Genomic DNA, 12,092 nt, shown 5'->3' with positions numbered 1-12,092 from the left:
AAAGCTGTTGGTAATTCTGTTCTGACACACATCTCCTTCAGGAGAGGCAAAATAAACACCCCTTGGATCAAGTACATAATTGACATTTGTAATGATTTCCAAGGAAAATAACATCTTCAGACCACTGACAGAGGCAATGCCAGTGTCAGTGCCCCTGGCACCATCACTGCATTCCCCAGGCACAGTGAGGAGCCCCAGCTGGCAGCTCCTGCAGGAGAGCAGGACAGTGATCTGAGCAGCAGCCCAGCACTTCCCTGGGCAGCCCTGTCAGTATCACTGTAATTCACTTGCAAGGCAGCCAGAATTCTCACTGGAAAGTTTAAAAGCTGTTAATTACTTCAGCTAGTTCATGCTTGAACCATTACATCTCCAGCCCTTCAAATACTTTTTAATAATCATCCCTCAAGTCACCCAGCCATTGCTGCTTTTGAAGAGTAATAGCACCAAAAATTTCCACAGTAATGCAGCTGAAACTCCCCAGATACAAGTTTATAGAAAGCTTTTCTAAAAATATCTCTACTTGTTCAACATCTTTCTAAAGTAAATGTATGCTATCACAAGGCCATAGCTGTGCTCACAATTTTATTTATTTTTTTAGAAAATCAAACATGCCTTAATTCTTGAGGCTGGGAGAAGCTGGACTCCTCTTAGGTGCATAAAAATAAAAAATGATGAGTGATAAAAGAAAATTACTTGCAGGAAGGCAAGACTGGGTGAGGCACTGAGAACTGGGATAAAGCAAACCAGTCAAAAAAAGTATCAAGAAATGTTTACTACATACAAATCATTATCTTTCAGGGCAAAAAAAGGTTCCCTCCCTGCTTGGAACTACATCTGTAATTTGTTCAGAATCTTTGGTCATGTCATAGGAGGACATCCCCCTCACAACCCCCTCCCCCCCACTCTCCTTCAGGAAAGAAACACCTCTGGGAAGTTGCCACTTGTTAATCACATTATTGCTTGAATTTGCCTGTTTAACCACATGAATAACCGAAACCCCTGCAGGCTGACAGTGACAGGAACACCCCTGTTCCTGCCCACCCGTAACTGGGACAGACTCTGGCCATGCTGGGCTGCTTAGGAAGCTGAATCATGAAGAAGTGCCCTGCATTGCTGGCCAGCTCCCGAGGGGTTGCTGTGGCAAACACCCACCTCTGCAGACAGGGAAGGAAACGCCCTCTGAGAGCTCCTCTGCTGCATCCCAGCTGGTCTCACTCTGCCAGGGGCTGCTCCTGTCCCTGGCACTGAAGAAATCACAGCAGAGGTGGCAGTAGGATATTTTACACCTTGCAGGAACAGTTCATTTCTTTTCTCCTGTCCTGCACAGCAGAGCTGAGCCACTCAGAGCCCAGTTTCTTCCTGCTCACACACTTTGTGAGTCAGGGGAAACATTTCTTGGCAAGCAAAGGCCTTCAGCAGGAGGTCTGTAAATGGTCATGAGCATCATTTCCAGAGTCTCTTAAAACCTCAAAGCAGTTTTATTTTTACAGCTATTAATTTGTGTAGAATTAATTAATATCCATTAGGTACAACTGTATGTATGAGACCATGCACCTATAGGTTTTTTAACACCACTGTGGTATAAAATATTGTTCATATCATACAATATTTTAGCTTTTTTTAAATTCTTACCAAGTTTGGTTTCTGGCCTTTACACAGACATCAGGTAGAAATGTTTGGTTTGGTTTTCAATTGAGACCATCTAGCTAAATACACAATCTCATTTAGATAATCTACATTAATTATAGAAAAATAATGGAAAATAATGTAAAATGTGATTGCAAACACACATCCAATTATTAAAACAGCGGATATGTTTTCCCAGTCTTACCTTTTTAAAAAAAAAATCCACCTAGAGAGCTGTATGAGAATGCCACAGCAACAGGTTTCACTTGAGGAAGTATGAGACAAGCAAGAAAACAAATGTACTCCACTATTGGCAATAATTGAAACTATTTCCTTGCAGTGGAAGACAGTTATTTCATTTCTGAGCCTCTCTGCCCCCAGATCATGGACACACTTTCATCAGGGTCACCTTTAACTGATTTACAAAGTTGCAACATTACTCAGAGCTTTTCTGCACTTACTGGAAAAGTCAGGATCAGACAGTGGCTATCAGATATTTAATGCACTGTACTGTTTAAAATACAATTTAAACCTTTTATTCCATGTCATGCCACCTCTTATGTACCTTCCAGTGAAATCTTCCAACTACCCATCCATTTAGTCTGGACCTATGAAATTCTGACAGTTTCAGAACACTTCTGCAAACAGTATTCTCTTGAAGGATGTAGACAACCTACTGTAAAATGCAGGACACCTTTACAGGTAGACTTGAAATGTACCTGTCATTCCCAACAGCATGGAACTCTGACAGAATTATAGGCAGGAAATGCAAGAAATACATCTTGGGATGTGTCAGTACATGTATAATCTTACTTTCTAGTATTCTAGCAGTACTTTTCTACATAAGAACTGATTTGGGCTGTTGGGAATTTTTTGTTTGTTTGTTTTAAATGCCATAAAAACAATCAAAGCAAAAAAAAAATCCATATTTCAATTCTGATGCATAAATATCACCTGGGACTCCAAGGTCCCATATTACTGTGGTGGTTTTGAATAAATAATACATCACACATAATGCATTTGTGAAAAAAATAGCACTTTCAGATAAGACTGCTTACAAGAAACATTTAAACTATTATGGCTTTGTCCCATTTTTGCATTTTCTGTTTGAAATTACACAAACCAATTAGTTAAATAGATCATGACATCACAAGATGATAAAATATGCCAAAATATTTAACCTACACTTTCTTTTAAACAATAGACAAATTATTCATTCCTGAAAACAATCCATATGCATGAATCAGTGCCTTATGTTAAAGAGAAGCATGAGATCCAAAAACTTTACCATGTCTTTGGGCAGTTAAAAACAGGTTTTGGGTTTGGTTTGGCATTTCAGCTTTTAGTTAAATGAAGTTCCTTGCTTCATACAAATGCACTCACACATGCACACACATACACACACAAACATCAGCTACATAACAAAGAGATTAAAATACCTGATCATCAGCCAACTTAAGAAAGGCTGTCTTGGAGTCATCACCAGGAGAAACTGTTCATATCAGTGCTTGGAGGGCCCAGGGTATGAATGATAAATTCCTGCACCATGGGTATTATCTGGAAAAAGGAAAAAAAATGAATTAAAGTATCCTATTTTCATGTAACAAATGTTATTCTAAATATCTGAATGTCAATTTCAAGGACAGTATTCCTGCATATACAATAGACATCAGTGCAGTCCCAGAGGAACCAGTGATGTAGCATTTGTAAATCTAGGCAAAACCAATGCCCTGAGAGCTGACATTGGAAGCCCTATACAAATGTTCTTTAATCTCATTTCTGCCACCACATCTGGACAGAATAATGGGCTGGATTATTTTCTGCACTAACTCCATCTGTATTTCAGAGAATATTTAAATTTTCAAGTCTCAATGCACCATCCTTCAGAGGTGTTAAGATCTTGGCTTAGAAAGCTGCTGCATGCAGCAGTCTTGAAGACACTGATGTTTAAACTTCTACTGCATTTAACTGGACTCTGTACCAAAACAAGAGACAGTTTATAAAACAACAGCTTAATGCTTCAATACTGTAAACCCCTACAGATACCCGCCTCTAAAATATTATCATCCAGCATCTGGCTGTGATCTGTAATATTTTAAAAGAGAACAGAATAGTTCTTATAAAATAACCACCTCCTCTTTAAGGAAATGCAACACTATTTGCAAAGACAATCCTAAGAATTAATCTGTAAATGTAAAATTCAAGAAACACTGAAGGATTCAAACAGCAATGTCAATTCAACCCCTTTGCTTGCAATCAGGATAGTACTTTTTAAAAGTTTCTGTATTTGTAACTAGAGTTTTTAACTTGCAGTTTTTGACATTCCAGCTGTAAAATCTGCAATTACCATAGGTGCTTTCAGTTAAAAAAGCAAAGTTAAAAAGTTCTCAGTTAAAAAAGTTTCTGTGTCCTGCGTGACCAAGGACACAAACTGTGACACAAAGGAAAGAAATTCCAGCAGCTTCATTTCCCTTGATTGCCCTGCCCATAAACTCACCTGTGTTAGGAAGGGACTAAGGCTGTGTTAGGCCTTCCCCTGCTCTCCAGATGCAACGTGTCACCAATTAGCAAAGGCCTTAAATGTGAGAGCAGGAGGGAGGCTCTCCCTGTCACTGACTGCAGGCTTCACAGATGGAGACACTGCTGCAAGAGCTCAGCTCGGCTGCCAAGCTCTTAACAGACTTTAAGGAGATGTATGAGTATGAGACCCGTTTAAAAACCTTCACCAAGTGGCCCTTCCAGGAAAACTGCAAGTGCACTCCAGAGAATGTAAGTCTGAAAAGGGTTGTTCTGCTTCTGCCTTAATTTGTATAGGCTATGCCTGAGTGTGAAGTCATTGCTAAGGATATTCAGGTTCAAGAGGAGTCCACTAAGCCTGAAGATGAAATGTTAAATACTCAGCTTTCCTCTGTTCACTGCCCAGAAATACTGAAGTTGGGATTGACTGGTTTTCCTGAGTTCAGTCCACAGTGTTCCCTTTCTTTATTCCTTGTCATTTAAAAAATAATTTATTGTATTCCATAGTCTTTCTAATTGCAAATTTCTCTTCACGAGAAATCAGCCTACATTAAACAAGTATGGATCCAGCAGGAAGGATAAAGTAGTGGAATGATCACTACTTCAAATTCAGAAATGGAAAATGTTTAAATAAAAATTCATCTCACTTCTACTTTGGCACACTCATGACACTGCCAACCCGAATCTCAGATGAGACATACTGCTAGAGTTACCTGAGAAGGTGTTTGGTTACTGAAACAAACTTAACTTTCGGTGTCCTGACTAGATATGATTCTAAAGTGTCAGAAAACATGAGTAAATAGGAGTAGTGTGTGTGGGATAATGCTCTAAACTTCTGAACTGTCCCCTGCAGATGGCAAAGGCTGGCTTCATCCACTGTCCAAGTGCAAATGAACCAGATGTGGCAAAGTGTTTCTTTTGCTTGTTGGAGCTGGTGGGCTGGGAACCAAATGATGACCCATGGTAAGCACAGGTGTAACAATGCTCTTGAGAAGTCTCTCTCCAAATTTCTTTAGTAATTTTCCAGTGAGTTAATACCCTTGTTGGTTTCCACTATGACAGTGCACAAAACTGGACGCTTATCTTGCCCAGTAACTGTGAAATTGTTCAGCTTTTATCTGAGATCTACTAAAATCTTTTTCATCTCTTCTGTATGATATTATTTCTGCTGATGGACAGCACGAGTACTGAAGAGACCTGCCTGCACAGATCTCTTCCTCTCCTGAAATTAAACTTCTATGGGTTTAATATCTGTTCTTTTTCTGGGTTTATACTGCAGGGAGGAGCACACCAAACGTCACACCTGTGACTTTTTATCTCTTCCCAAGCACTTTGATGAGCTGACAATGGAGGAGTACTACATGCTGGAGATGACACGGCTGAGGACCGTCATTGTAAGTGTTAGCCACTGCCATCTGAAATTCAAAGCTAGAACAGACACAACAACTTCTCTCGCTGGGATTTCCAAGCATCAGCCAGGAATAATTGTCTAAGGCTAGAACATTACTTATTCTGAAGTAATAATTTATGTGCATTATTGGGTAAGAAATCTGCACCTAAGCACATCTCAGGGTAATTCACTGTCTGGCTTTTGAAGGCAAACCTGTTTCCTTTAGAAGTGTTTTTCCAACAACTCAGCAGAGAAAAAAAACATATAGGGTGTAATAATCAATGCACAAAACTCAACAATGAGCAGATCTATCATTCTCAGGAGGGATGAACAATATACATGAAAAGACAAAATTTGACCAGATTATTGCTTCACATGTCCAGGTTTACATATAAATCTGCCTAATCAAACTTTAAAGCTCATTTCAATTATTTTACTCCTCCCCACTTCTGGGGTTTCATGCCACAGTGTTGACATGTAAAAAAGCACACAACTGAATAGCTCAGTTGATCAAGATCAGCTGATCTGTGAGCCCTAATCCTATGGACAGTAAGAATCAAGTGAACCAAATTCCCTGATGAGGAACAGTAAAAGGTTCTGCATATTTAGTTGTTGGTGGGTTTGCACAAATAAGATCTCTGCCTTGCTAATAATGTTCTGTATTAAATATGTACCTGGTGACTGTCAAGGTTAAGCATTTAATGTCACTGTGCAACAGATTAAAGTACAAAAAAATAGGATCATGTGGCACAGTGATATCTTAGAAGGTGGACTAAGAGTGAGAAAGTGGTGTTACCTAACTTGAACTGTGAATGATTTAGAGCAATGTTTCAAGATCCAAAAGGGGTCTTGGCCATAATATGGTTGTATTTCTAAGGAAAGCATATAAAACATTTGAAGCAGCAGCTTCAGGTGGGGACACTGAGCCCCAAGGATGCTGTCACCAATAGCTGGCAGGGCTGTGCACTAGGCTGACCAGGGTGTAACAGCGGTACCCGAGTGCAGCCTGAGGACAGGGGGTTGGAATGTGGCTGAACCACACTGTTAAACTGCTCCTCTGAAAGGCTCAATCTCCTGCTTTGATTCAAGTGCACAGTAGGCAGCCGCACGATAAACTCTTTCCGAGAAGAAGTCGCTGCGACGAGGCAGAGGCTGGTGAATTACTTTGGCTCCAGACCCTCGCTCCCGGCGCCGCCGCCTGCCGGGGCTGAGCCTGCAGCTCAGCGGCCGGGAGGCTCCGCTGCCGGCCGGGAGGAGCCCGGGACAAGCGAGCTGTGACCTTCGGCTCTGCAAGTGTCTCTTAGCCCGGTGCAAACCTCGCTGTCCAAAGCTGAGCAGGTGTGAGGCAGTGGATCAGGGGTGAGAACAGACGGGGGGCCTGTCTCCCACAGCGCGCTCTCTCCGTGAGGCTGCCTGGGGAGCTCAGAGTGCTTCCACTACCCTGACAGCGGGTGAAAAATGTCCGAGCAAACACTTCAATTCTGGTTTTTAGCAAGCTGACTGTTTTTTTTTTTTTTTTTTGAATAAAGATTCACAACAAGAGTACTTTCTGTGGTCTGTGTTAAAACCTTACACCCAGACTCAAATCACAACAGTTCTGCTTCAAAACACTTTCCAGGGAACTAAATGGATCTGTGTGTCTGCAGCAATTGCTTAAAGCACCTGCATTATCTGCACTCCTGCTTCCCCCTAAGCTGTCCTTCTAGATCAGACCCAACTGGCACAGACACTGACATCCAGCAAAAACTGCAGGTGTACTGAATCAGGGTCGACACAAGCAAGGGGTGCAAGGCAGTCTCCAGGAAGAGCTCTGGAGATTTTGGTGTGCAACTGAAACAACAAAAACTGAAGTCCTTCTATTCTGTTTTTAAAAGATTTTCATTACAATTTCAAACTTGCTGGAGTTCCTTTAAAATCTTATTATTTTCTATTTTCCTTTATGAGAGACTGTTGTAGAGTACAAGTGCAAGCATGCCTGCAAATATTTCTGGTTTTTAAGATGCAGACAGACCTTTCTCAGTAAGGTGAAAGTTTTGCAGGCTACTTTGTCAGGTCTCAGGCAGTGAATGAGCAACAGCTTTTTGAACTCCCCTGACTTGTCTTTCCACTCTGCAAGAAAATCCTCATGCTGGAGATCTTGAAAACATGTATTTCAACATTCTTCAAAGCATTTACGAATTCCCTAGCTTAGGAGTAAATTATCCCTTAACTTGATACATCAATCCATGAAGTGACTATTTCCCAAAGAACTAAAGTCCTCAGCTTGCTGTATTTTTTTTTTTTTTTTTTTTTTTTTTTTTTTTTGGTAAATGCCCAAAGAAAGCCTGATTGTCATTACTTGCCCATTTCCTGCAATCTGGTCAAGAGAAGAAGCTGGACCTGCTTAATTCCTTTAATATCTCACATTGTACTTTTTTTATGAGCATTTCCAACCAAAAATCCATTCTTTCTCTCTCTGCATACTTCAGGTTATTTCTTTAATTAAAAAGTATTTCTAAAGCCTTGATATTTACAATGAAAAAAAATACAAATTGATTTTTTTTTAAGGGTCTAAGAAGTCCTGGGACCTTTGACTGAATATTGGTGATAGGTTTTTAAAAAATTTTAAATTACCAGTAGGACAAGAGAACTGGCAAAAGTGTTACCTGGACATGAAGGTGGGTATGGACAGATATGAAGAGTAAGATGGAAAGATAATTATTTATTTGTCTGAATACCTTGAACACTCAGCCAAAACAAGGTGAAGTTCATTCAGGTGGTTTGAAATGCAGTGTAAGAATTTGCAGAAACTACTTCAAATTCTTCCTTCAATGTAGAAACAAAGATGTGGAAAATCTCTGTAGCTTTTTCCCAATTACCTAAGTCAACAAGCCCTTGGCAGAGAGCTGCTCTAAGAATCATTCCTGTACTTCAAGCATGGTGATCATCTGAGACCTAACTGTAATCTATTATAATAAAATTAGGTAAATATAATTACCTAATTGTAATCTATTATCATTAAAAAGTGTAAAGATTTTGAAAGAGCAAGAATGAGAACAAGCTATGTAGTTTGATCTGTGTTGCAATCTATTTCTGTTTTGTTCCATTAGTTTACAAGAAATGTGTAATTTTTAATATTTACTGTAAAAATTACTGAGTTATTATTAGCATTACCTCCTTACAAAGTTATGGTTCCCCATCAGTTACATGGATGTACATACAATTTATGAAAAAAATACTGACTCAAAAATGACTGTGGAACAAAATGTAAATTTTTTTCAAGTAACAAGAGTGGCCGGCTGGCTCCTGAAATTCCGCATTGCGCAGGATGCCTCCCAGACCCAAGCTGGCACCAGTGCCAAGTCAGGCTGGTTTGACAGCGCCAAGTACCTCCTGCATGCTGACACCAAGAACCTGGGGCTGGTGACTTTTGTTTCCCAGGGAAGAGGGCTGGTGTTGGAGTTCGGGGGCCTGTGGCTTGGAGAGGCCGGCAGGCTCCTGAAATTCCACATTGCGCAGGATGCCTCCCCGACTGAATCTGACACCAGTGCCAAGTCAGGCTTGTTTGACAGTGCCAAGTACCTCCTGCAAACTGACACCCAGAACCTGAGCTGGTGACTTTTGTTTCCCAGGGAAGAGGTCTGGCTTTGGAGTTCAGGGGCCTGTGGCCCAGAGTGGCCGGCTGGCTCCTGAAATTCGGCATTGCGCAGGATGCCTCCCAGACCCAAGCTGGCACCAGTGCCAAGTCAGGCTGGATTGACAGTGCCAAGTGCCTCCTGCAAACTTCCCCAGGAAACAAAATTCATCAAGCCAGGTTCCTGGTCTCAAAGGCCTTTATATGTGTTCAGGAGCCTTAGGCCATAATGGCCGGCAGTCTTCCGGGATTCCACATATTGCAGGATGCCTCCAAAAGCCTAAGCCACCACCGGAGCCAACTTGGGTTGGTTTTGCATTGCTAAGTGCCTCCTACAAACTGACTCTACGATCCTGGGTTAGTGAGTTTTTTTTTCCTGGAAAAAAGGCCTGGACCATTGTTCAGGGGCCTGAGGTCCAAAATGGCCGACTTCCTACTGGAATTCTGCATATCGCAGGATGCCTCCCAGACCTAAGCTGCCACCACTGCCAACTCAGGCTGGTTTGACAGTGCCAAGTACCTCCTGCAAACTGACCCCAGGAACCTGGGCTGGCGATGTTTGTTTCCCAGGGAAAAGGGCCAGGATTTGTTTCCCAGGGGCCTGTGGCCTGGAGTAGACGGCTGGCTGCTGAAATTCGGCATTGCGCAGGATGCCTCCCAGACCCAAGCTGGTACACATGGCAACTCAGGCTGGTTTGACAGTGCCAAGCACCTCCGGCCATCTGCCATAAGGAACGTTGGCCGGTGATTTTCTTCTCCAGGGAAAAGGGTCAGCAGTTCTGTTTAAGGGCCCATGTCCAGGAGCGGCTGGCTATCTGCTGGAATTCCGCATTGCGCAAGATGCCTCCATGACCCAAGCTGCCACCACTGCCAACTCGACCTGCTTTTAGGGTGCCAAGTGCCTCGATGAAAGTGACCCCCTGAACCTGGGCTGGCGAGTTTTGTTTCCCAAGGAAAAGGCCTGAACATTTGTTCAGGGGCCTGAGGCTAAAAATGGCCGGCTGCCTGCTGGAATTCTGCATTGTGCAGGATGACTCCTCGCCCAAGGTTCCACCTGTACCAATTTGGACAGGTTTGACAGTGCCAGGTGCCTCCTGCAAACTGACACCAGGAACCTTGGCTGGTGACTTTTGTTTCCCAGGGAAATGGGCCGGCATTGGTGTTCAGGGGCCTGTGGCCCGGCGTGGCTGCTGAAATTCCACCTTGCATAGGATGCCTCCCAGACCCAAGGTTGCACTACTGCCTTTTGGTATTTATAGCAGCAGAATTAAATTACACTTCTTAGTAGCCAGAACTTTTAAGGATATTGATTGTTAGTTCACTTCTGTTTTATTTGAATATGGTTTTAGTGTTGGTAAAATTAAGCAAAGTTAGATGTGAGTTTTGTCTGTTTATGTTTGATTACTCTATTGAGTTAATTTTTTTACTTATCATTTTTGTCCAGGTGTATTTCTGTCAGGTTTGAATGTTAATGAGTTTGGACAAATTCAAGTTTCAGTCTTCTTCACTTTAAGCCTTTTCACTCTAGCTTTATTAACGTCAATTTTTATTCAGTATTAAAGATGTAACTGTAAGGTCTCTTAAGTGTACCCCTAATGCTGCTGAGCTGACATTGAATTCCACTGCAACTAATTTTTAGTCCTAAGTTAATTTTCTTTAAATATTTTTGTTTACACTGCAAGATGTGGTTATTTTCTTCTAGAGATAAGACAGATCTGACTGGAACAACTGTGATGAAACACAGATAAACACCTGCTTTTGGATAGAAGCAGATACAGTTTGTTGGGCCCTTGATCCTCTCACAGATTGCACAGGTGTCAGGGCTGCACTGCCTGACAGGATCATTCATTGTCATCTCTTCTGGTTTATCTTCCATAGATAGCACAGGAGAGTGGGTGCTTGTTCTGCATTATGGCTGTTATCCATTGTCATCTGTTCAGTGTTTCATTGGTATGGATACAGGAATGCTGGAAGAATATTGTCTCCAATTCCTGAGACAGTCACTGCTGATCAATTGGTTCCATCATGTGAATTCACTCATTTTTATAACAGGCATTATCCACAAGGTATCATTACCTTATTGATAACTGGCTTTCCATGAACTTTGACAGATCTTTGTGTCACTATCTACAGACACGTGTCCCTTTGGGATCTCTCTGCTTTGTTCCCCAGCTGCAGGTGCATCTCTCTGACCAGGCTGTCTGCAGCTGTTCCTGCACTGCCTGCTCAGCCTTTGGTCCCTTCTCTTGTTCCAGCAGGGTTGCTGTGCCTTGACCCAGGGCTCTCTCCTGATTTTCCTGTGTTTTCAGAGCTCCAGGATGAGACCTCTGGGCTCTGTCAAAAGCCCCATCTGAGCTGAGGCTCCTGTGGTCTTTCCCGACCCTTTTGTGACACATCCTCATGGGACAGGGCTGTGTCTGCTAAGGAAGGCAGGAGCCTCCCTGGCAATGAAAAGTGTTATCACCCTCCCTCCAAATTATTGTAATTTTGAAATTTAGGGGCTTTCAGGCAAACATATGAGAATAACAATCCTCTATTAGTATAACAGTGTGTAACCAAGTATAACACCCAGCGCAGCGCTGCCCCGAGCAGCCCCAGCCCCAGCCCGGCCTCCCCCGGCGCTTTCCCCTCGCTGCAGTTCCGGGCACGGCCGGCAGGGGCGCTGGTGGCGGCGGGGGCGGGGCAGGGGCGGCCGGGTGCGAGCAGGGCTGGGAGAGGCGAGCTCAGGTCCCGGGCAGCCGAGCAGGGGCACAGGGCCCTCTGGCACTGAGGGGTGACAATGAGGTCCCTGTGCTGGGGCTGCTCTCACAAGCACAGGCTCACCCCACCGCAGGAGAAGCAGCTCTGGGCTGGGTTATGGCGGTGCCAGCAAATTGCCTTCCACAAGCAGCAGCTCCGACCGCCCTGCTCCGAAGGCAACAGACTAAGAAGGAGCAGCTGACAGAC

General features: G+C 42.9%; 1 protein-coding gene across 1 annotated transcript; it reads left to right on the top strand.

The window, feature by feature from the left end:
- The first annotated feature begins 1,220 nt into the window (after positions 1–1,220).
- LOC132330709 (baculoviral IAP repeat-containing protein 5.1-like) lies at positions 1,221–7,023 on the top strand. The gene is made up of 4 exons (XM_059853404.1): positions 1,221–4,395; positions 4,997–5,106; positions 5,423–5,537; positions 6,623–7,023. The coding sequence occupies exons 1-4, from the start codon at positions 4,258–4,260 to the stop codon at positions 6,809–6,811; spliced, it is 552 nt and encodes a 183-aa protein (XP_059709387.1). The 5' UTR covers positions 1,221–4,257; the 3' UTR covers positions 6,812–7,023.
- Positions 7,024–12,092: the final 5,069 nt, after the last annotated feature.

Source organism: Haemorhous mexicanus, chromosome 8 (genome assembly GCF_027477595.1).
Source record: "Haemorhous mexicanus isolate bHaeMex1 chromosome 8, bHaeMex1.pri, whole genome shotgun sequence".
In the NCBI taxonomy this organism is placed as follows: Eukaryota; Metazoa; Chordata; class Aves; order Passeriformes; family Fringillidae; genus Haemorhous; species Haemorhous mexicanus.
Note: the sequence above shows the minus strand (reverse complement) of the source record. Positions and strands in the feature narration are given on the sequence as shown.